Source organism: Apteryx mantelli, chromosome Z, assembly GCF_036417845.1.
Source record: "Apteryx mantelli isolate bAptMan1 chromosome Z, bAptMan1.hap1, whole genome shotgun sequence".
Lineage (NCBI taxonomy): Eukaryota > Metazoa > Chordata > Aves > Apterygiformes > Apterygidae > Apteryx > Apteryx mantelli.
The window spans coordinates 68,064,017-68,089,952 of NC_090020.1; the positions used below are offsets into that span (position 1 = coordinate 68,064,017).

General features: G+C 41.6%; 1 protein-coding gene across 3 annotated transcripts; it reads right to left on the minus strand.

Annotated features, from left to right (window-relative positions):
• Nucleotides 1-570: 570 nt before the first annotated feature.
• Nucleotides 571-24,415, minus strand: SNX18 (sorting nexin 18). 3 transcript variants are annotated; one of them, XM_067315946.1, is made up of 3 exons: nucleotides 22,826-24,415; nucleotides 11,012-11,051; nucleotides 3,579-3,651 (listed from the first exon to the last, which is right to left on the minus strand). In XM_067315946.1, the coding sequence occupies exons 1-2, from the start codon at nucleotides 24,363-24,365 to the stop codon at nucleotides 11,014-11,016; spliced, it is 1,578 nt and encodes a 525-aa protein (XP_067172047.1). In that variant the 5' UTR covers nucleotides 24,366-24,415; the 3' UTR covers nucleotides 3,579-3,651; nucleotides 11,012-11,013. The 3 variants fall into 3 exon arrangements, with proteins under 3 accessions (XP_067172046.1, XP_067172047.1, XP_067172048.1); XM_067315947.1 differs by lacking the exon at nucleotides 3,579-3,651 and adding an exon at nucleotides 10,394-10,424; XM_067315945.1 differs by lacking the exon at nucleotides 11,012-11,051 and having other exon boundaries at nucleotides 571-3,651; nucleotides 22,826-24,412.
• Between the last annotated feature and the right edge of the window lie 1,521 nt (nucleotides 24,416-25,936).

Sequence of the window (25,936 nt, forward strand, 5' to 3'; positions counted from 1 at the left end):
TTTCTGACGTCATTCTTGGAAATAGCAGAACAACTCTCATTTAAGTTTCCCGGAAGAATTCAGGCTGGAGAAGACAACCAGCATGGAAGATGTTAGCTGGAACAGAGAAGGTCTGGCAAAATAATGAGCTACTGCAAATAAAATCTTGGAATTCACCACAAAGATACCCGTGCCTCATAAAATAATATATGTGCACATGTATGTGTATGCAGTTCATTAACATTTTCTAAAAGTGTATCAATTTTATATGCGACATTTTGAAAATTTTCTGAAATTCTGTTGGTGCTTGAGTGTTGTTGCATCATCACATAACTTTCCTACTGATCTCTCTAAGCTGAGTTGTCCATGATACACTCCTAAATCAAGTGTACCATGCCATTTGATCCTGATGCTGGTAGAGAGAAACTAAAAAACATACACAAGTCATAAAAAGAGGCAACTGTCTTCTTTGCAATCATAATACAACAAAAGGGCTAGGGAACAAATTGATCTAATCATTTTAGCAGGTTGTTAATTTTTTAAATCTAGAAACTACAATTTAGATAGAGACATTCACACTCCACTTGCTGGTCATTTTAAGTAGATACATTCCACTTATGCGTTTATTCTACAGTTTTCCATTGGATTCAACACTTTCACAGAAACCAGTACCTCAGTGGGTCCTCCCTGCAGCTTTCAAGAGTTCATCCTCCCTGCCTCCCCAACAAGTATACCAGATACTTATTATCATCAATGCAAAAACTGTTAAGCATCTAAAACAAGTTACAGGAATGGTATAAAACAAAGGAGTTTAACATTAAGCTATGGAGCTAATTTGCTCTCCCCATTTACCGATTTTACAAGAGTCTTGTTAAATTTCATTTGATGCATTCAGAGTGCCATGTGATTTACATTCACCTTACTGCAGAGTATATTTGGACCTCTGACCATGCCATCCAGTAGTCAGTCAGTCATGAGTGGCCAACATAATACTTGTTCCAAATAAAATTAAAACTATAGTTCCCACATACTGCTGTAAGAACTAATGGGGTTCAGGCTTCCTATCCCAGTTTAACTCCGACTCCCTATAATGAGTGGGGAAAGAAAGGAAGACTGCTCATATGGATGCAGATTTGAATCTTTTCAAACTCTGAAGCAATTCAGATCCAGGATTCCAGTCAAGCTTTTTTTGTACATCACATTTAACAAATTTAAAACGCCACACCAAAAATTGACGAATGAGAAAGTAAGGTGAAGGCCATGACAGTTTATTTGGGAAAACTGTACCTGTCTGATAATGCTGTATGTATACATATCACAGCTTAATTTCCCCTGGACATGTACATTTCATTAATACTAACCTCCTAAAATACTTCAACTGGACCAAGATCAATTTCTGAACAGGCCTTAACACCTCTGTGTAGAATGAATTTGATTGTAGTCTGACCTAATTACTGCAAAGATATTGAATAAAACAATACCTGGCTTAAGCAAACACAAGCCATGGAACTCAGCTCAGAACTAGCTCATCACTATCTCAAATAACTAAACTATGTACGGGAAGTTGAAGTACTATATGGGAAGAACTATTACAGGAAGCGGTGAGTTTTGAATGTAGAATGAGACATCATGAGGAAAACAAAGAGCAAGTCAGCTCTAGGACCATGGTCCATATTTTATTTCCACCGTGTTGTTTTTTGCAACATTCTTTTAATAGCTTGCAAATGGTTTCTTTCCTCACTGATTGTCCTTTCTTTTACAAATACTGTTTTTTCCACTTCATCACTTTGTATTTTTTCCTTGGGTACACATTAGCAGCACTGCTGTATGCAAAATGCTCAAAACAGCAATCTCAAAGCATTTTGGGATGAATCTTAAAAACAAAACTACATTCTTAAATTTATTCCTTTAAAACAGTGGTGTGGGGTTAAGCTAGAAAAACTGACATGATCTAGTGGCAGAGCTGTACATTTCTGAAATACAGGTGAGGAATGATTCATACTTAAACGTAACTATCACTTAACTTCATTTTCCAGGCTTTTGTTTGTGAAAGCTACCTGTGATTAATTTAATTAAGAACAAAAAAGTAAACGTTTTGCTTCCTTAGAAGGTTTTGTTATTTTTGTTTAAGAGAAAAAAGACAGGATAAATAAAAACTCTCTCTCATACTGACCTATAAGAAGGGAACCAATAGGTTAAACACAAACTTCAGACTTAATTCAAGGGAAATAAGTCAGAAAACTCTTTAAAAAGATAGTGTTTACGTATATATAAATGCACCCTGCTTGTCAAAATATTTATACAAAAATTAAGACAATTGTTAATTCTTGAGTGTTATGAACATAGAAATGCCACCTGTTTTCCAAGTCAGTTCAGTCAAGACTGATTTCAGATCATTTATGTTACTGAACATCCCTGAAAATCTGTAACTTAGTAAACTAATGAATCACAGTGGAGTCTCAATTCAGTCAACTGGCAATGTAGATGCAAGTCTGAAATTAAACTGAATCAGCAACTGAACAATTAGCAGATCATTTCAAACTTAAAAAAATGTTTTAACCACGTAGCTTGCATTCATATCCCCTTGATAAACATCATTTTCTATTAGGCTAGCCCTTCAAATTTTCACTCACACTAACGTTTTGTATCACAAAACCTCTCAATATAAAATTCTTTCAGGAAAGGGGATTTAGTGGTGTTGTATTTTTGTATATGTGCTTAACATCCTAGTACATGTAACAAGTAGTCTCCATTTTCAGGGAAAGTGTGAATTAAATTCTCCTTTTTGAGCCAACGCTTGTTGAAAGACAGAACTTGCTGTGCAAACTAGATGGCAGCTGATTTTTTCCAGTCAATATGAGGTTTCATAATCAGTTCCTGTCATAGGCATCAACCCTTCATTCATTCAATCATAAAAATGTGACTTACTAAAAAAGGAAAAATAGAGTCTAAAGGCACAGAATCACATAGCTGCTCTAGCAGGAGTCTGTAAACAGAGAATTGTTTGAATTTAGGAAATCCACATCTAGGAGAGTAAAAAGGCATCCGAAGCAGGCTTTTCTCTAGCCAGCTTCCTTAAAGACCCAAAGGGTTTTGAGGTCTACAAAGTATGCACTAAAATACCATACTTCAAAAAGCAATAAGGCAAATAGTATACTCATTATTTCAAAAAAGTTACAATGGTAGTGTCGGCATACACAGTATAACTTAGTTACAATGCGTGGTACTGTTTCTACTACATAGCCATATAACTGTTTCCTTTCTACATAATCAGATTAAACTGGGATTCCAGGTGAACACAAACCCATCCTTGTACCACCATCTACCACTGGCAATATTTCTTTAACAGCAGCAACGTTTGCTCTGCTGCTGAAGTCATTTGCATATTGAGGAAAGTTCACAGATCAAAGTTCAGAGATTAAACACTGTCATACTTGTGAAGAGCTTCTTCTAACTTTTGTGTCACTTTTTGAAAAAAGAGTATTTGCTGTTGCAAGAAATGTTGCATCTGTGATTTAAAGTCCCTCACACGAATTTTGTGAAAATGATTAATTTCTGCTAGGGTTGCAAAAGAAATAATGTTACAGCGTTCTTGAATGCCCTCAGCTTTTTGAAGCTCCATCTTCCCTTCTTCCACATGCCGCTTGCTCTCCTTTACTTTGGTAAGGGCTCCTGTGTAAAGAACAAAATAAAACAGTTGAACTGTAAGGACAATGTGGACTTGACTACTATATTTTAACAAGTGGTTTAATACACACACACACACACACACATATATATATATACACTAAGCTGTTTTCACAACTACAGTATTAAAATCAGTAGCATAAAAATTTCACCATTCTGGATATTATGTTTGGAAAAAATCCAGAACAATGATTAGCTGTACAGATAATTAGCTGTTAATTAGATTAGCTGTCAAATATTACATTTCCCAAGAATATGTAAAAAACCTAAATCACATTCATAAATTTTTTGTAGGAAAACATAAAGAGTTGACAAAAAGGTGACATATAAGCAAGTAAGGTTTAACAGATAAAACAGGCTTGTAAAAGAGAAGTCACTCAAATTACATTTTAACTATATGAAGGCTGAATGATGATGCCACGGAACATAAAACAGAGAGCAACTGTAAAACTGACTTGTCCAGGACTTCAGTTTACCAGAACAGAGTGAAGAGTATGACCCTGAAGACTTTGCAGATCTCAGTTGTAGTCATGGGTTTTTACTGATATCAATACACTCTAAAAGATCTTAACATTAATGTTGGAAAGCAATAAAAGCTTTTTCGGAGTGAAAAATCACAGAACAGGGAACCCAGATTTTTTTAAAGATCTAGCTTGCAAAAGCTAGTAAAGGAAAAACATTTCTATTTCACAGTCTTAAAAATCAGATGGTGTCCTTAAGAGAATGACTGATAAATATACTAGCAGTGGAAAAAATCAAAGCACTAGAAAACTAGTCAGATGGATTTAAGCCTACGTAAACACCATAAAAATAACCTCATACAGAAATCTGACTTTCAATAATGTGAGACATCAAATTGAGATCTGAATACGCAAAATCTGACAAATCTGGCATTGTGCTCTTACATTACAGACACCCCGAAATTAGTCCCTTAGTACTACAGAATCTAGAAGCTTATTTTAAAGTTGTGGAAGTCTAGGTGGAGATAAAACAGTCCTGTAGGAGCTAGAAGAAAAACAGAGCAAAAGAACTGATAGCCTTCCTCCTCCTCCAAATAGCTAATTAAAGCACACACATATTACAAAAACAGAAGAGTGCCAAAACCAGGCTCAAATACTGACATAGAATACTAAGATGTGTCCTAGGCATTCATTTTCGTGGACTCAGTTTCCCCAAATTAGGAACTGCATAAATATTACATATATATTTTATTTATATAACTCAAGACAGTCATACCAACATAGCTTTTATCTTCTCACAAAATTTTAGTCTTATGACATTTTTCACAGCCTTTATGATCACACTTAAGTTACTTGTTTCTTCACCTATTTTTAATGTCTTAAATAACTCTGTCCTTTCATATTACATTTTGTATCACACAAGTGACTACAGTTCACTGACAGGACTCCCTTTACATTTCCTTGAAGAAATGCTTTTCTGTGCGCCCTACCGTCAGCAGAAACTAGTTAGCAAGCTAACAGAGAAGCCTCTGCCTATATATCTTTAAGGGGGACAATCTCCCATCTATCTGCTGGGAGAGAAATTTTGTCAGCCTGAAACCACATATGTAGTAAAAAGTATTAAACAGTAAGAATACAGCCAGTCAACAGTAATATTATTTTCCATTCTTTCCTTGCTGTGCCTGTTTAATATGTCATTTTGGATACTCCTTCCGCAAGCACCCTGACACACAAACTCTGCAGTTTCGATTGCTGCAGCGGAACACGGCCCCGCGCGCAGCTACTGTGGGGCTTGCTGCACGCAGCAGTGCAGGCAGGCAGGCGGGCAGCGCAGGCACTGCGCAGGGCCTTCCAGTCCAAGGCCTTTGGCGTGCCACTAGGTAGTGCGTGTCATCTTTCGTCCTGTCTTTAACATCTCACCAGGGAACGAGTTAGAACTGAGGATAAATGTATACTCATGCTGGAGCCAAGTTAAATACCAGATGATTTGGTAGACTTGGGGAGCAAAGTTTGTTTCATTTTTGTACCAGAGTAGGGGCTGTGTCTTATAAATAAAAGCTGGAATTCCTAATATCAGAGAAGCATGCACGAGTTCTCTTCATTAAATATCTACCAATTACTTTTTAATTGGGCACAGCTGGGTTGTTTTTCTTTTGTTTTAATAACCAACACTTGGAAAATATACTCTCTGTTATCAGTACTTCTCTACTCTCAAACTCATGTTCTTTTTCTCCATCATTTGCATTAGGCTGCACTCTACGTGGCAACTTCTCTGTTTGCAGTCCCGGTATAAGCTCTCAGCCAAGAGCTTAAGAAATTCCTCTCTGTGGTGACGTACTTGCAGAAAGACCATATGGACCCCCGCCCCCTTTTTTTTTTTTTTTTTAAACTGTGGCAGTAACGTTACCAACAAAAGAAGCATAAAGCGAAGACTGAGTCCTGGCTGCCGAAGGCAGCGCACCGAGCAGCTAGAGAGGCCGAGGGCAGGCGCTGCGGCTGGCTCGGCCTGACTCAGCTGCACCTTCCCACATGGCACCTAGCGCCTGCCACCGGCTGCTGCAGCCCACTGACCTCATCATCTCCGGCCTGGCCCAAAAAAACACCACTGAAAAACCTTTCCACACGCAGCACAGCAAGAGGCAGGACGCAAGTCTGTGCCAGAAGATCTCTATTTTCTCCTTTAAAGAGCAAGGAGTCTGTGAGGCAGAGCGTGATCTGAAAAATCTCCGTTAACTCCCACTTGTTCAAGGACACTTCTTTCGACAAACAAAAACGGTCTTAGCAAAAATTTTCTCTACATTTTGTTTGCATTGCAGGAATCCATGCAAAACTGTGAAAAACTGAAATTTGGGACTTACTGGAAGCCAGCTGGAATTGATTAAATAAATATGACAACTCTTTAGTTCTGATGTGGGGAAACAGCTTTAAATGTTATTTCTAAGATGACCAAACTGGAAAAAAAATACTGGAATTTACAGCATCAGCAGCTGAAAGCATAATTAAACTTTTTGGCCTGTAAAATCTTTGAATTATTTTACATCTATAAAAACTATACATTAACAAACATGAAAACTCTCCATAGTAGAAATATTATGTGTTATGCCTTTTTCTGGCATTAAAGAAAAGATATATAATTAGGAAAAGGAATCCAGGGGCAAAACTTGCAACCATTAATACTGTTGTGTTAATGTATACAGATTCATGCTGATACTACAACGGAACTTCCTTTAAAATCTAGATAGGTTACAACTGGAGGTCAGCAATGTGTGACATGACTTTATACTTATGCTTAAGCATGAACTTGATTGCTTTTTGAAGTACCTCTGAATTCAGTGTTGAATTATTAGTGAAACTATGTTAAAGTAACAGAGGAAAAATTTTGGCTTATTTTTAGGGTAAAAAAAAAAAATTCCCAAAACACACAGAAAACCCCCCCCATTTATCATATTTTAAAAGGCAAACTAAATCATTTGTTCTAAAATGCCATTTGTAATTTGCTCAGCATCTATTTTAATATGGCTTGGCAAAAAGTGTTGTTAGTTTGCACAGCTTTGCAAATAGCTTTACTAACAATAACATAACATCTGTCATCTCAAATTTTCTCAGAATATATCTCTGTAGTCCACATCCCTTTTATTTGAATCTATACGAGCAAAGCTTTGAGCCTCAACAGAGATTCTTTACCTTCAAGGGTGCAACAACCCAGGCACCTGCAAGTGCAGGATTGTTTGAGGCTTGTGACACTGATACATTGTTGTTTCTCCCTTACAGCAGTGATTTGCAACCCTGGTTTCTTCAAAACTGGGAGAATTAGAAGTTTTAGAGAGCGCCGGTCAAATAATTTTAAAATTACAGAAAAATTAAAGACCTGTTTTTAAAGCCTCAGCAGGTCACATGTTTCTAATTGCAAAAGAGGGGAGAAGGACAGGGCGAGGGAAGAGGGGCGAAGAGAGTAGTTCCTCATGTGCATCCCTGCCTGAAATGAAGGTATTAGTCAGAGACGTCTGGGGGGGGGGGGTAAGTGTCCCATGGTAACCCCTAACGCCTCCTGACCCACAACTTCTAACCCTTCTCACCACAGCCTATATACCACAAAACCTCACCCCCCACCCATTTTCCCCTCACCCCCACTAATCTATCCATTGCCCTCAGCACCCAACCCAAAGTCTTCACTGCTGGCTCTGCCCCAAATCCCTATATTCCTCCGAAGCGCCAAACTCCTCACCCTCCCCTTGACGCCTCACCCTCACCCTCCATTCCAGCCCTGCTGCTGCCCTCTCAGGCTGCTGAAGCTGCCCAAACCCCCCTCTGGCCGAACTACACCGCTGGTTTCTGATTTTAAGGATCCTAATTTATCAAATATCGGTTTGGACAACCAAAAGAGCAAGACCTATTTCAAGGAAAATTATGGTATCCCTAGAAAAAGCTGAAACACATTTTAAGGGAAAGAAACAGAAGGAGCCTCCTCCCAATGCATATTAGTTTAAGGAAATCTGCTAAATACATGTCTGGCATAAATATCCAAGAACGCACTGTTCCAAGAGTGATGGAATACATGTGTGTGAGTGTGTGTGTGTGTGTGTGCATGGGTGCGTGCGTGTGTGCATATTTTAATTCCAGCTCTAAGGATTCTGTAAAAAATTGCCTATGCATTTAAAGCTTCCAGTCCAACAGAAAAGACTCTTAGGAGATCTGGTTCCACTAATTAGGACTAGCTTTCAAGCAGCAAAGAGGGCCTGGATCAAAAATGCTCAAAAAGCTGCGCTATATCAATTTCTGTTTTTAAAGGTGGGGAAGCAGATGCGAACGTTGTTTTTCATTGTCCAAAGCCTGATGTTAAACAGACACTGATGCTCACTGAATACTGTTAAAGGCTTAAGAGAAACACATAGGTTTCCGTGCTTGTTTTGATGTATGCAACTAGACAATGCAAAATTATATAAATACATTTAATAGGGGACATTTATAATACGATGCTAGCAGCCAAGAAGACATGGACAACATAAAATTCCTGAAATAAAAAAATACTTCCAAGCGGTGAAATACACAATATGAATGGCAACTTAAATAGGCATTGAGGAGCTATCAGGGGAAAAAAAAGTGTATTGAGCCAATAAACTGGCAGGCCTTGTGAACATATGAGGCTGCAACGAGGCAGAAACAGTCAAATATCTTAAAAAAAAAAGAAATCCTGAACTTGAGAGCTCTCAGATTTGGGTTAAACAATGCATTTTCCTACAACGTGCAGTTTTATTACTACCACAAATGCTTTAAGATTGTGTGAACAGTTAACTAAGCGTGGGTTTGAATCTGTTCTTGAGCTTGTACTCGCTTTTCCCCTGCACTGTAAGTATGCATATGAACATGCAAACTCATGCAGACGCATATGTGTCCATGCTCTCCTTTATGCATGTGGAATGGATCGCATCCAGTTGCAGGATATGATCAGTCGACCAGCAGTAACCCTGCACTGGTTCTTCACATGTTCAGCGGGGATGTCACAAGCCCGAGTTGCAGCCCGCAACGTGACAGGAAAGCAAATGTCACGGGGCTCAGCTCACAAAGACCTGCAACCACAACTGCTCTTCACCCAACTCCTGCCTCTCACTCAAAGCCAAATCTCCCCTGCACCTGCCAGCATGAGCAATCAATAGCCAAATAATGGTAGTAACTTTTAGAAGTGTACTAATTTCACACTGCTGCATGTCCACCTGAACATCAGCTTTGGAGCTTTACATACAGCAGTCAAGAGCAAGACCTCAGCTGCCTCTTAAGTTAGTTATTCAAATAAAGGCAAGCCTAGAGCTAGGAAATTCATTATGGCAAAAGCCCCTTTTTGCTCTGTATTTGTACAGTGTGCAGCACAAGGGACATCTGTTCCATGGCTGGGCTTGCTAGAGTCTTAAAAAACAAAAGCAGTAATGAGTGATACTGTTTATAACTGTATCATTCTTTTCTGAAATACATCTGAGAAACTGCTGCAACAGCAGTGATTTGACTGCAATATTGCATATGGGGAGGAATATGGGCCCAAACACAAATGAGTGAGCTCAACATCTCCTCTAAAAGATAGTGCAACAGTAGCAAGTATCCTTTGAAGTCACACAGGTCTGCAATTCAGTCACCCATTAAGTCACGAATACAGCAACATCTTCAGTATCTCAGTCCAAAACACTGAACTTCAAAACTCACCTAGCTTGTAAAAGCCAACAAGTTAATTTTTAAGACCCTATAATCTAATGCTTTTATGACTGCAGTTACTCAAGTATTTCTTTCACTTTGGTGATGAATTGTGCTAAAACAGAGCAAATAGATTTCTTTCACTAATAGTCAGATAAGAGAAATACATGTAAAACTATTATGAATATTATAACACTATTTCTTTCATCAAATACCCATGTTTTTGTTATTATTTACACCCCGAGTTACAGATTTCAAAATAACTGCAAAGGGAATGAAAGAAGACATGGGAGAAAAAAGGGGGAAGTTAGTCCTGCAGTTCCCCCAGATATATTATAAAAAATTTCTGAAATACATTATTAATGGCACTTGGGGAAGGGAGGGTGGGAGGAGGAGTGAAGTAAGTTGAGTGCCAGCCGAACAGTACAGCCTGCGTCTCACATGACAGCTCTTTGTCTTTCACTAGCTGGCTTCAGCAGGGACGTGTTTGCTGCCTGACACGCTGCCGGAGTCACTACTCGCACGGTGGGCAAGAAGCAGCAGTGCTTCCAAAGGATGGAAAGGTGACACGCGGCAATCAGTTGCTCCAAACATGCTGGTGCACCAACTTTTAACAACCTAAGAGACATTCATAAAAGATGCAGAAAAAGACAGTAGCCGTAAATGACAGACTGGAAAAAGCCTGAGGAGGGTGATTGCTCTGGCCTTTGTATCAGTGGAAAGTGTGGCAAAACCAAGAACACCACCCTCTTGAATGCCTCCTTTGAGGCACCCTAGCCAATAAGCTTCAGTAAGGCAGCCTCCCCCAGGAATTTGTGTCAAAGTACAAAGGTTCCTCTGAAAGACTGCTCCCTCACAAGGGAACTAAATTAGAGTCAGAAAACATTGTGCTCTTTAAAGAAACTCAAGGTTTAACAAAGAATATCTTTCAACAGTTACGACCGAGAAATCTTGAGAAAATAAAACTACCTGTGTAATAAATAATTTTTATCTTTGCACAGTCAGCAAACTACAAAATAAAATCTGGTGCACTACTTCTTACAAGGAAGTAAAATAACTTGCATTTCCATGCCATTAAGCTATTCCTCATATTAAATATTTTAAATACACAGGCCTAACTGTAGGCTTCTGTGGTGTGTCTTTTAAAACATGCTACTCAATATTTAAGGGAGAACTTTGAACTCCAATGACTCCCTTTGCTTTACCTTTATTTTGAGGGACCAGCTCTAATATAAGACACCAGCTCTAAAAAGAAGGGAGAAAACAACATATTCAGTACATTGCTTTTGGTGAGTTATACAAAAGAGTACAAAAGCAGAAATGTAATTAGAAATATGTTTACTCTTTCCTTATCAAGGAATCTAATGCTGGGAGTATTTAACCACAACTCTTTGCTTAAAATTTAAGAGGCAAACCCTGTGTAGCCCATGTGCACATAGCCACAGTTTTGATTTACCGTCATTCTCAAAAAAACATCTGAGGCAGAAACAACATTATCTCTAATCCAGTGTAACTGCAGACTGCTGCCAAAACAAGCCAGTCTACATGGCCCTCCCACCGACACCATATCTAGCAAAGATGTTGTTACAGGATGACTCAGATGATTGATCCAATAAAAAACTGCATTTGGCCTGGAGGGGAAGGAGATGGTGGCTTAGTTTTATCAATGGCTTAGCTATTTGATCTGACTCAGCCCATGGCTACACAATTATTAGATCCAGTGCAAGGGAAGTAGCAGAACCACCACACCAGACTATATGTAACGTGAAATCATACCTTGAACTCTTCTGTGCAATGCATTCCTCCAATCATTAGAATTTAAGTGTCGTCTTCCCCTAAAAGCAAACTCTGATTTTTGGCCGTCCTTAAACGTCAAGAACATTCTTTGTAAAAGAGATTTTAGAAACCAGAGGGTAGGTTTTCCTCAATCATAGTCTGCTACTTATCATTAGGAATTTCAAATTATTTCTGGAGGAACAAATACATTGCATTCCACAGTTAGCACAAGAATTTAAGTGACCTCTACCCATGTTACTAACGGCTACATTAGGAATTTCAAACCATTTATAAGGAAAAAACCCAAGATATTTCTAGTCCTTGTGGTTTCAATAAAACTGTACTAAGTAGAACAGCAAACTCAAGGCTGTGTTTTCTGCAATATTCTACAGGGAGGCAACTAGAAGCTTCCTAAAACAGAACTAGTCCTAATTTTTTTCAAAAAGCTATGTAATAGTCCATAAGTAGCATCAACAATTGAAAAGTACATCAATTATTTTGCTGATGATCATCACGCTGCTCAGTACTAACAAATATCCCAAATCAGATTTAATCAACAAACAAGTCCTAGACTTATGTTCTACTCAACTTCGCTATACGAAAATGTTAGCTAATTCATATGCTATTGTGAAATTTCACATGTATTAACTGTAATGTGCAGTACTTCAAAGTGACCAGAACTGAAGCTGGAGTAGAACAGGAAAGCGTCAATATAAAAATATATTAGTTTTGGTTAGTTGTACTGCTGGACCAATCTCTTCCTCCCCTGCCCAAAAAAGAAAAAAACCAACATCTATCTCCCAATTCAAAGTAAAACTATAAAATTGCATGTAACAGAATGGAGATTTCACTGTGTTGACAGATGATTGCAAAGAATGCAACAAGCAAAGATTAATAGAACAAGCCTACGTCAAGTTAAGATTCTGCAAATTCTTTGCATTTTTGGCTAATATATAGAATGGAAAGCAGCATAATGGGAATTTTCCTGAAATTAAAAACAGAAGGCTTCCCTAGTAGAGACTTAACTGTATAAGAGAAATATCATAGTGAAAAAGTATCAGCACAGTAACTAAAGAAAGAACGACTCACTACTCTAAAATCTGGTTTTAGAGTTTTAAACAGAAAAAAACCAAGTGATCTTCAACATCAAAGATGAAAAGTAGTAGTGATTTGTCTCTTCTGAAAATGCCAACAAAATAGAATTTTCAAAACTAGGATTTCTAATTCAGTGATGATGTTCTCCTATTTTAAGAAAGTTCTATTTTTCAGAACGAAAGTAAGTTTGAAATACAAAAATAAAATAAATGAAACTGTACCTTCTTTAGTATATACAGGATTTTTTTAAATAGATATGTGAAAATGGCTATAATGTTTTTAGAATCTGCAGCAATTAAAAATACAACAGCAGTTATTGTAAAATACTACAGCAATTAAAAAACTTTATTTCTTATTTCTTTCTGAATGCTCAGAACACTATTAGAATAAAATAATACTATCCTAAAAATCTACGCTCCTAAATTATAGTGCTCTGCTAACATTTAGGTTAACATTGATTGACTGCTGAATGATTAATGTTAGGTAGAATTGTTTATGCTTCCAGTTATCCTCTTGCAAAGCCCACTGAAAGCTTTTTCTGAAAGATGTATTCTCCAGTCCAGAATAAAATCACTTTCTAATCTAGACAATCCAGAGATCAGGAATAAATAAAACAGCCTTTGCCAGAGATTACAGAAACTTGACAAGTTCTAATCACATTTACTCATTTTAACAAAGATATTAATTTAATTCATATATAACTGATTAATGATGGTGCTAGAATGCAGGGTCAAATGGCACCCAACTTTAAAGAACTATCAGTGTTAATGAATACTGTATACGTTTAACTGCAATCCCATTTTTCTTATAATCCCACACTTTAAATCTCATCAGATGCATTGTGCCTACAACAGCAAGTTGCTGTGCATACACATAAGAAGAGCGTTCTTGGCCAATTTATTTTTCCAGAGCTACAAGGACTTTTATCAGACCTCTACATGTTCTGAGACTCCAAAATGCTTATGCTGCTGAAAAATATTTAAATTAACACACTGGCAATGTACATTTCAGCTCTAAAGTCCCAAAGATAAATCTACCAGTTTTGGCATGGAGCACCTCCAATAACAATGTATCGCTAGGTTAATCACAATGCTATGCAAGCAACAAGCCATAGTTTGCCTGTAAAGCAGCTAATGATTGTATGTGAGAGCAAGATGTCAAAATAATGAAAGAAATTCTACAGAATTATCAGCCTATTTCACCTACTGCGCAGCATAACCCCATTAACAAAACAAATAAACCCTATACTGCTGCATAACCACATGTGAAAACAGTGCAAAATCAGTTGGAAGTTTTCCATTCAAACTTCAAACGCAGTGATTTTAAAATAAACATCTATCTTTAGGTGTCCTGGATACAGACAGTGCTTTCAGCAAACAAACTGCCTTATGCTAGCCACTACAGCACGTTTGACCTGTATTAATGAGTAATTCTACTGACTTTATGTGTACCTACAGTGATGTCTGAAGGGAGGGCCTCTCAGGAATAATTTGATCTCCTAAAAATGAACAGAATAACAAAAGACCCATAGTCCAGCTAGGTTACGTATATTGTTTTCCATGATCATAAACACATCATTTTGCATCACAGCCCGAGAGGCAAACATTAGATAATGCTAGTTTTGTCCAATGCTAGGAGAGCCTGTACTCCTCAGCACTCACATGCACAACTTAAGGAGTTTATCTCTGACAACACTTTAGCTGATGCTACAGACTGGGGGTACAGAAGGGGGTGAAACTTAAATTAGGTCTGGGTATCAGAAATGCAGTATTTGTGCCTATTTGTTAGAAATACAGTATATTTGTCATTTGAAAATCATGTCATGCTGAACTGTTTCAGGGTGGATACTCCTGAAAATTTAAGCCAGTGCAATTTGTAGAAGTACCAAGATGAAAATTTTCAGTAATTTTAAGTACTTCTTACTAGTTTACATTTAAGTTTGGCACTAAACAGACCGGCCTCTGCCTCTGGTAAACATGTTATGTTTTCTTTCATATCTTCTCCTGCCTCCTATGATAGAAACACTCGGAGAAAGAAGAGGAAGGAGGTGAGCATGTCTATACAATCAGAATGCAAATCTATTCATTTGTAATGGCAACATTTTGTCTCTTCTTAGGCTCAACTGGCTTTTATAATAAATCTTTGTTCTTCCTGAATTTAAGTTGGTCTATTACAGTTTAAATGCCATAGGCTGTTCTGAACATTAGTTCCTCCCATTCAGGATGTTAAGAACAGGTACTTTTCTGTTGGAATGATGCTACAGACTTTTAACAGCTTTTATAAATGCCATGTTCATAATGCCTACTTCAAGAAACCACCTAAATCAGAAATGAGGCTGTGCATGCATGATATGAATTAATTTTCAGTAAAACTGGTTAACAGCATATGAGCAGAAATGTCTCCTCCAGATCTACAGAAGATGAATAGAAGTCATCGCCAAAATGAATGTAACCACCATTATATTAAATGAAAGATTCTTCAAAATCTTCTTGAGATTCACCAGGTGTAGACAGACAGGAGAAGACAGGTAACACAGCAGAAGACACTGCTATCCCATCATCAAAAGAAGCAAGTACAAATGGAGAGTCCACCTACTCATACACCCCTACTTTACTGAGATGCTGTGAAAGAGCTGCTTTTGGATGCTGTTCCCTGCATAGGTTGAAGGAAGCAAAGAGTGCACAATTTATGGCATTTGTTTGTCCACTGTCATCTGCTTAGCTCCACTACTCTCCTAAGCAGAAGAGGAGCAAATATAATATGCATAGGCATAACTTCTATATAAATTTATATGAAAAGAGTCAAGATCCAAAAATTTACATAGTGAAAGAAATGCAGATACTGCTCCACTTTTTCCCTAATGCCCTTTAAATGCTCTCTCTTGGAACTCTGAACACTGCAGTATCTGAGGAGGGACAACAAGAAGTAGACTCCTTGTTGTAATAAAAATATCTAAGGTAAAACAACATCAACGGGACCAGTTAAAATATATTTTATAGTATTATAAAAGCATGTGAACATTACAATGTTATAAAACATTATAATGCTATATAGAGATTATAAATTATATAATATAAAATAATATTACAGTATAATAAAGGCAGAAGAGAATTGTCTGCCTTTCAAGGAAAAAGAGACTGCATTTGAGCCTTTCTAGAACTGCAAGCAATTGGAAAATGCAGTGTGATTACCATGAAATTTGGTAGACTGGGTCTTTCTTCAGTATACTGTAAGCTAGCTGGCATAGCCATTCATGCATATAACGATTTAAAGTTTGAAAAAACTAGAATACCAAGCTGCTCTTTGCCCATGGGACAAAATGCAATGCCAACTTCTCAATAATAGTATTTATCTGCTTTTCATGTTGTTATGAAAGAACTGTATGGGGGCATTAAAAAGGGTAGTTTAGTTCATCATGATTATAGAAGTTGTCCACACATGACACATTACTACCTAAAACAAAGGCTAAAGTCATCACTTTTCCATGCTCTGCTATGAGAACAACGCAAAGTCCTTGACAAGATCTGAAAAGATAATTTAAATGTATGCCCTCCATGACCAATTTCTGGAAACATTCACTCCAAAATTTTAAATGCACTTTCCACTATGTTGTTTTTTTTGTTTAAATCATCATGACCTTCATGAAAGATATTAACAGACTGTGTAGAAAGCGTTTGCCATTTATTTGCTCTAGTCTGTTGATAAGACTAATGTTTTGGGGGCTAAGCCAAACGTAATTTAATTTTTTTATTAGAACTTTGAATACTGTGCTATTTGAACTAGGCAATTTAAAGTAAGTAAGGTACCAGCTGGATAGGTTTATACAGTCTGCACATATTAACTTGGCATTTTAACTGTTCAAACACAGAATCTAACAGTAAAATCATGGAAAGATGTTGGAAAGGTTGGAACATGTCCTTGTTTCAAAGGTGACTTGCAAAATAAAAAAAATTGGCCAGCTTGTTTGTTTTTGATAATGTGCTTTCAAAGACTTGAAAGAGTTCCAGACGTTACTTTCCGTTTTCAGTCTACCAATTCTTGCCTTCCCTGTTCGGATGGAAGTTTTTTTAGCATGACCTGGAGTTCTCTCAATCATAAGAGCAGGACAGTGGATCCCAGCTTCTTCATAAACTTCACGCTGAAAAAGTATTAAATAGTCTTTGAAATAAAAATTACTTCCTCTTTCTAGGGAAATCATTTTTACTTCCTTAATATCTGCACTGTCCTATACTCTCTAGTTGTTCACAAGGTTTATGCAATAGACAGAGCCTTAATGCCTATGGTGAACAAGTACTTAAAAGAAGTACTTGTTCTTACAAGAGCTGAGAACTGTATTTCCTGTGATCAAAACTAAAGGCATGAGCTCTGACCAAAACATTTCCAGCCAGTTAGTATTTATATGGGCAGTCTGAATGGACTCTCTGGTGTGCAGTAATGCACGTGATCTGTCCTACGAGAGGAACAGTTATATCCTTCCTCTGCTAAGCTGCCTGTCTTTGAAAAATTCACTCGGGTTTTATCATCTATGAAAACTCTCTCCCTCATCAAATGTGTATGAAATCTGCTAACGTGTTCCAAAAGGTAATAGGACCCAGAAACGCATCATGACTGCATGAATCTTGTTCCCTCAGAAAACTAAGCTAAGGAGAGATTGTGGGGGGGAAGGGGAAAAAGGGAAAACATGTACTTTAAGGAAACCCATGCATCTTTTAGGTTTTCTTCATGCAGACAGGACATAGAAGCTCAAATTTTTCTTACTGTTTAATCTTTTTCAGATAAGGCCATTGCCCAATTTTAGTCTTACTCATTGTTGTTCTTTGTGTGATTTACACACACTTACCCCCAGGGAAGCTATAATTTATTAAAGCTGCTAAATATGGGGATGCTCTCACAGTTTAGCCATCTGAAAGTCTCAGTTACCTTCAGGTTACCTTCACTGGTAACCTGAACGCGCTATTGGGCATTTCAGTAGCAAGTAGACAAACAGTACATCATCCCTGCAACAGCGATGGGAAGCTGAGAGGGCAAGAAATACAACAAGCATCCTGGAGTAATCCATCCCTGCTCATCAAAGTCCTTAAACAGATGAAACGTAGGTACCCATCTCTTTTTACTGACCATAGCGGTCATCTGGCTAAGATTACATACCTAGCTTTTAGACAGTAAATTTAGCTGAGTTGAACCCCATGCAAAGTATATGTATTTGAGGCCAAAGTAAAAAAAGGGGGAGGGAGGGAAGGGGAGGGAAAAAAGCAAAAAATGAGGGATGGAGAGAACATGAGTGCACAACAAATTTAGGAGGCTAGAAAGGAAGCAAGAGAGAAAAGCCCTGCTCTTACATTTTAGGTATGAATTTTGAGCAGTCTAACTCATTCATGAACACACATACCCCTCTTCTTTCCCCACAAGAATCACTGAAAATGTTATAAAGAGCTCCAGGTTTCACTGGTGTTCAGGGCTGGGTTGCACCGATGCTTGAAATTTTGATACACTACCAGCTGGAATGTGTTTTCAGCTATAATTTTGTAAGGTAGTCTAAAAACAAACTCTGGACATTCTTTAAAGCCAACGTCCAGAATTAAGTTTGCTTCAGATAAATAAGACTATTTGCCTTATTTTACTTTTCTGAAACAGTGATCAAGAAGTAAAAGGATCATTCTGTCTTTTTTTTTTTTTAATAATTCTTTTAAACCTTGGAGTGTAGAGGAAGTCAATTGTTGCCTACATCTTAGAAAACATTTAGACCACTTTCTCAAATCTGTTTTGCAAAAATCGTAACTGAAGTTTATTAGCATTAATATCATAATGATAAGACAAGGATTCTGGAAAGCAGAGATGAAGCATTAAGTTAATCAGTATTTCTTCCACTTTCAGAAATCATAAGAGACCTCAGTAACTCCTCAAATATAACTGAAAAGAAGAAAAAAATCACTTCTCCACTCCAACCAAGCAAATATCAAAACTAGCCAGCCACAGACAAGCATGAACTACAATACTAGCATATATTACCTCAAATTCTCATATGTGCACAAGTTTTCTGAACCTGTGCTTGCATGGGCCTGCAATGAGCATTTTATGTTGCAGATTATGGAAATCAGAAGATCTCATCAGTAGAGTGAAGCCCTAGCAATTAACATTTAGAAACTATTCTGCCAAGAATGCCTAGGGAATTTCCACAAGTAGACCTCAGTAACACAAAAAAAGGCACTCTCCATTACAAATGGAGATGGGATTCTGCTTTTCTTGTCAAACTTAAACAATTTAATCTAGTATTTCTTGGATGATACACCACTTCTGCAAAAGAAAATGACAAACAAAAGTGTAGCTTAGTTTTAGCCTACTGAACTTAATCTTCCTCTTCAACAAATGTTTGCCAGAGGCCAAAGAAAACTAAGTACAAGTATATTTCCGTCTAATATATTTGGGTCTTCCATTCCAGAAAACACAGGTATGCACAAGAATACTTTCATGTAAGCATTTTAGAAGCATTTCCCTAAGAGGCATTGAGGGCTAGATTCATAAAGGTTTTTGAGTGCTTAGATGCTTAGAGCTACCACTCTGCTGCTGTCCTTACAGAAGCCATTTTTTCCCCCAAGTGCTCAGTTTTCAAAGTAAAACCTATAAAACAGCTGTTTTTCACAGTATCCATGTCTTGGAACTGAAATGCTTGGTGCCAGTCTCAATGAGACTCTCAAATGAAGTATTTCCAGACGGAAATGTGGGATTCCCAACTCAACTGTTGGGAATCACTTGTAGGGCTCAATCCAATGGATCTTCTCAGATCTGGACTGGAGTGCACACAATACCAGATAAGGCCTCTCACAAAGCACAGCCACTTTGGTACTCAACTGGACTGTGTGACAACAAAGTTCAAATCCTTCTTTCGCCTCTTCTGGAGCAGGAACCTTAACTTTTTATCACCTCAAAAAATTCCTTAAACACTGGGTACTCAATATCATAAAGAAGGCAGAAATAGGTGAATCTTTAGAAATTTCCTATTGAAATTATTGCCACTTCATAAAATATTTACAGTAAACATAAGACCAGAAACAGTTTGAAAATATACCCACAGTCTACTGGTTATTATGTTTATATAATTGACCAAAATGCCAATCCCTTTCCAAACATTTCAGATCATGTATGATGTCCTCAACACAAGAGGTGGAAAAACCTGCACCCCAGAAGAATTAAAAGCACAATGGTTAACACACATTCCTGCCATTATATGGACAAAGCAACAGTGGGCTTTGTGCTTCTGGTTTATAATTCTAGGAGAATAGATAATGCCCAAAATGTGTAAAACTTTTGTCTCCAGCTCAGAGATTCTTTGGCATTCTTTTTGCAGAAGAAATGTTGCAGAAATTATTCAAAAACCCCACACGTGCAGACTTCTCAATTCATACCACAAAACAAACTTGAACCAACTTGTATATTACTCAGATTTTAATCTTGATTCAAAAAGGAGTCCTTACGTCTAATCTCAAATCTCAAATCACATTAAGCAGCTGTCCAACTACCTGCAGCAGAGCAAACCCATAACAAAACAAGGCAGTCTAACATCCCACCCACAGATTTGGGTACATTTTGGGCACAGCTACCCTTATTTTTTGGTGTTTCTCAGGATGAGTGGAATGTAGAAATGCAGTGTAGAAAAGAACCAGGCTTTTCATCCCAAATGGACAATGCATTTGCACTATGTAGAAAAAAAATGGAGAAGTACTCATTACTTCAGAGTTCATCTTTTTACAAGCCGCGCCCATTTTAGCAATATGTCAACCAGGCCACTATTTCTACTACCTCTAAGGGTGCTTTTGGGTCATTTTATTATATGAAGTTGTACACTAGAAAATAAAACACTGAAAGACACTTGAACTCTGTTTTTCAGACGATCTATTATCACCAACAGATTTTTGTTTGGTCTACAGAAATAACAATAATTCTCAAATACTGGCAACTTTCCCAGATTGTAAATTTAAAAGAATTCTATTACGTTGTAAGAACAGCAAATAAACAGTTCATATTTTCAGCTGAAGTTTACCATTTGGAATTGAAAAGTTATACCTTGTTACTAGTAGCTCTTAAGAGTAGTAAAACAGCAATATCCGGGAGGAAAAAAAAATGATATTCCCCTCAATTTTCTTCCAGTTTGTCTGTTTTGTAAAAAAAGAAGAAGAGGAGGAAGAATAGGAAGCAAAAAAAAGTAACCTAGCTCTAACCCTATTCCTATGATGAATATGGACATTTAAGAGACCAAGTAGATCTCTCAAGCCTATGTCATTTTCTGAACACAAATAAGTACCAGGGATAATACTTGACTGAAGAAAGTGTTAGCCTAGAGGTGCTGAAACATTAATACATGTACACAGACTCACTGTACATTTCTTCAAGCAATTTCAGAACAGCATTCTGCCACAAAATCTACTCTACTTGTGTGCTACGCTCATGCATTTCTCTAGCGGAAGCTCATTTAGAAGAACTTTCCCCAACTTACCTTCATCAAGGCAAATCTTACCAATAAGTGCAAACTAAAACAGAACTAAAGAGGAAGCAAAGACATACAAGTTGAAGGAAATACCGGTTGAGTCAACCACATATGTTCTTATTCCCAATCTTCTTCTCAAAGTAAAGTCTCCAAAAGTACTACAGGAAGAATTCTATATAGTCTTAAAGCTTTAAGATATATTATTTAAATAATATATACTATCTGCTGTTTTACTGCACCTAATAAAAATCCTTCCCTTTAATTTTTCCCAGATTATAAATAATCTATTAGTTGACACCTCACTTTAAAATTCTCTTCTGCTAAACATGAGATATTGCCAAGGTCACCCTTCTCTCCAAAATCAAAATATTTGAAAGTTGCTATCAGAAAACAATGCCACACCAGCTAAAAGAACAACTCAAAGGCTAGGTTACACGTTCCCCTTTTCTCTTCAAAAAAACATTACAATTGTCAAAGTTTTCACTCCGTTCTCAAGATTCTACAGGAGAATGAAAATCTGAATTTGATGTATGTAATTCTTTATGACAAACATACTTTATTACATAACAACAAATTTGGCACTTTACTTTGCACTCTCTACCACCTCTAGCTCCTCAGATTTTCCCAGCAATAATGTAGACTTTCTGAAAGCTGGCTTTTTCATACTGTTTTGTCTTAAATCTGAAGGTACTGCTCTAGATGCAAAATCCTTGAAAATGTCTCAAAAGTGGAAAAATGACTGATTTACTGTGGCTGACAATTCAAGTGTTGCCACTTAGGATACAGAACAACAGTTATTAATCTCTAAAAAATTTCCAGAGAAGAAGCTCATGTATTTTCTTTGTTTTATAACTATTAAACACACCATTTTCTGTACAGCATATGTGATGCTGATGCTGACGCTCGGTCACCTTCACAGCTAGAACCCCTAAATACATCTGATATTCAAGCTGAAAATCATAGATAAGGAATATAACAGCGAAGGGATATATGAAGAGTGTTAACTTCGCAGCAGCAAAATCACCTACACTTATTTAGCATTACAAACTTCTACTTATCTGAACAAATGTCACTAGTTACATAGCAGATGATTCTTTCATTACTGGAGATGCTTTCTCTCCAAAGGATCACAAAGTGCCATACAAACAGCAATCAGAACCTGAGAAATTGTTTCAGTCAGAAAGGTTAACAGCAGCAAGGTTAACAGATGAGCGACACCTTTCTATGATAATAAGAGGATGAACAACTCCTACTTAGAACACTGCGGCAAACTATTATCCTTACAAAGGCCTTAAAAGAGTTTAGCGCATGGCCAAACAGACAAAAGCCAGCTGCTTTAAACACCTCATCTGAATGTCTTACACTGCAAAATGCACATAACACAATGTTATGAGGCTAAACCTCAAACGAGATGGGCAACTGGAGTATCTTCAGATTACTTCATATTTAATATCTAACAAAATTTAAGCCTTTGGTACAGAATGAAAATTGTCACTGTTGTGTTTTTTGTATTTTTAGCATCAGTTTACCTGAATAAACACTGAAAGATTTAGCCCAAGCCCAGCAAGCCAGACACAGAAAAAATTCATCCCCTGGTTCCTCCATCTGTGTGCATACCACTAATATGTAAAACTTCATCATTTCAGAAGACACATAAGGGTGTTACCTTTCTGGACGTGGATGATGTCTGGGAAGTTGGCCAAATGCCCCTGATACAGAGCTAACAAGTCCATCACAGGATCTAGATCCTGTCGGGGCTGATCTGCAAAGAGGTCCCCTATGGCATCGTAGGCTTCCCCAGTGAAGGCTATGGCTTGGTTGAGGCCAGCCGAAAAGGCCTGCTGGTCCAGCTCAAAGGCCTGACTGAGGCACTTAAAGGAGTGCCCTACCTTCTGGTATTCCTTCTTGAAACCAGTGACTTGTTTGCGGGCAAACTCGTTGGCCGTGTGATTGAGCTGCAGAGCACTCTCATCCATCTTCTTCGTGAAGGCTTTGAAGCCATCCACCTGGCTTTCCACCTCCTGCAAGTCCAGGCCAGCCCCAGGGCCAGCGGGGACACTGATAGTCAGGAAAAAGTTGGCACCCACCATCTCGTCTTTCTCAGCCTTGCGCTTGCCTTGCTTCCAGGCCTTCTCATCTGTGCTCGGACAGGTGAGGAAGTGCTGGAAGGCATCGCACTGGGCCAGTACAGGGTGGCTGCACATGTGGTCCATCCACCAGGCCAGGCCTTTGCGGCGTTTGGAGATGAAGTCCTCCTCGAAGCGTCCAGTGGCCTGCTTCTCAGGCAAGTGGGGCACGGAAATGACGGGGAACTTCTCGGCCAGGCGCCCGTAGAGCCAGTCGAAGTGCTTGTAGCGGCGGTGCACCTGCTGCCCCGTGTGGCTGGGCACCAGCTTGTAGGCAATGTAGCTCTTCATGCCCTTGAACTTGGTCTGCTTGGTGGGGTCTTCAATGGAGCACTGGAAGGGGTAGGGGTTCTCCTGCCACTCGGGGCCCCGGGGGCCCAGCACCACGCACAGCTTGTCCCCGTCCTTCACGAAGCCCGACGCCTCGCCCAGCACGAAGGCCTCGCCGCCGGACTTGACGAAGGTGGAGAAGCGGTTGAGGTTGCGGCTCACCGTGGCGGAGCTCTTGGCGGCGCTGCCGCCGGGCGGGTGCGGGTGGCCGGGCAGGTGGCCGCCGCCGCCGCGGGACCCCAGCGACAGCTCGGACCGCGTTGACAGGCGGTAGCGGCCGGAGGCGGCGCCGCCGCCCGCCGCCTCGTAGTCGGGGTAGGAGCTGCCCAGGGCGCCGGGCTCGTCCGCCACCGTGGAGCTGTCGTCCCAGTCGTCGTCCCAGTCGTCATCGCTGCCCTGGCTGGGCTGGTAGGAGCCGCCGTAGGGCGCCGGCGGGAAGGGGCAGCCGGCGGCGGGCGGCGCGAAGGGCTCGGGCGCCGCCGGCTTGAAGGCGGCGGGCGGCGGCAGCGGATCGAAGCCGCCGGCGGGGACGTTGGCGTAGCGGGCGGGCGGCGGCTCGGCGGCGGGGGCGCGCAGCACCTGCACGTAGGAGGCCGGGAAGAGGCCGCGGTCGCCGCGGCTGTTGACGCCCTCCAGCCAGCCCTCGATGTCCTGCTCGCTGCACAGGCTCAGCACCTCGTGCTCCCGCAGCGAGATCTCCCCCGGGTTCTCCGACCTGAAGTCGTACAGCGCCCGCGCCCGCAGCGCCATGGCCCCGCCGCCGCCCGCCCGCCGCCCCGGGGGCTCCCCGCCGCCGCCGGGGCTGCGGCAGGAGAGCGCCGCGACCGCCCCCGGCTCCGCGTCCCGCCGCCGCGGCTGGCTGCGCTGCGCTGCGCCGCGGCCGGCTCCGAGCCCCGGCGTCAGCCCGGCGGGCGCGGCAGGGCCGGGCGGCGGCGGGGACCGTCCCACGTCGCCAGTTTCGCTAATCCAGAGCCGAGAGGCAGGACGGAGGAGCCGAGCGCAGAGCGGCCGCCCCCATCGATGGGCCGGGCCCGGCCCGCCGCCCCTCCGCCGCCTGCCCCCTGCCGTTCGGCGCGGCGCGGCGCGGCCGGGCCCCCGCGGTTCCTCCGCGAGGCGGAGGGGCGACGTGGCGGTCGAGCCGCCTCGGCGGCCGCGCCGGGCGCTGTCCCGCGGGCCCCGGGGCCGGGCTCGGGTTCCTGCCGCGCGCCGGACGCGCCGAGGAGCAGCCGGGCGCGTAGCTACGAGAATAAGGTTAAAAGTGGCGCCCGCGCCCGCCGTGCCCGCCGCAGCCTCCCCCGCCGCCCAGCAAGGCGTCCCCGCAGTGCGCCCAAATCCGCAGCACAAAACCCGGGCACTAACGGGTGAGGTACAGGAGAGAGCGGCACATTTTAGCGAGGTCCCGGTGGGGAGACGCCTGCCGAGGGGCCCGTGGCGCAGCACGGATGTCCCTGCCTCGCTGCCTGGCTGTGTTGCCCGCAGCTGGGCACCCAGCCCAGCCCCACCGCCCAGCCCAGGCCCATCACCCGGCCCAGCCCCACCGCCCAACCCAGGCCCCCTGCCCGGCCCAGCCCCACCGCCCGGCCCAGGCCCATCACCAGGCCCAGCCCCACCGCCCGACCCAGGCCCATCACCAGGCCCAGCCCCACCGCCCAGCCCAGGCCCATCACCCGGCCCAGCCCCACCGCCCGGCCCAGGCCCATCACCAGGCCCAGCCCCACCGCCTGGCCCAGGCCCATCACCAGGCCCAGGCCCACCGCCTGGCCCAGGCCCATCATCAGGCCCAGGCCCATCGCCCAGCCCAGCCCTGCCACCCGGCCCAGCCCCATCGCCCGGCCTAGCCCCATCACCCAGCCCAGCCCCGCTACCTGGCCCAGGCCCATCGCCAGGCTCAGGCCCGCCGCCCGGCCCTGCCCCACCGCCCGGCCCAGGTCCATCACCCGGCCCCGCCCCACCGCCCGGCCCAGCCCCATCACCCGGCCCTGTCCCACCGCCCGGCCCAGGTCCATCACCCGGCCCAGCCCCGCCGCCTGGCCCAGGCCCATCACCAGGCCCAGGTCCATCACCCAACCCAGGCCCACTGCCTGGCCCAGCCCCACCGCCCAGCCCAGGCCCATCACCAGGCCCAGCCCCACTGCCCGGCCTAGGTCCATCGCCCAGCCCAGGCCCACCGCCTGGCCCAGCCCCATCGCCCGGCCCTGCCCCACCGCCCGGCCCAGGTCCATCACCCGGCCCAGCCCCGCTGCCTGGCCCAGGCCCATCACCAGGCCCAGGCCCATCGCCCAACCCAGGCCCCCTGCCCGGCCCAGCCCCACCGCCCAGCC

Coding starts and splice junctions, on each gene's coding strand:
- SNX18 (XM_067315945.1), bottom strand. CDS start 24,365: ATGGCGCTGCGGGCGCGGGCGCTGTACGACTTCAGGTCGGAGAACCCG. Junction 3,652..22,825: donor CATCATCCACGTCCAGAAAG/GTAACACCCTTA, acceptor TTCTTTACACAG/GAGCCCTTACCAAAGTAAAG.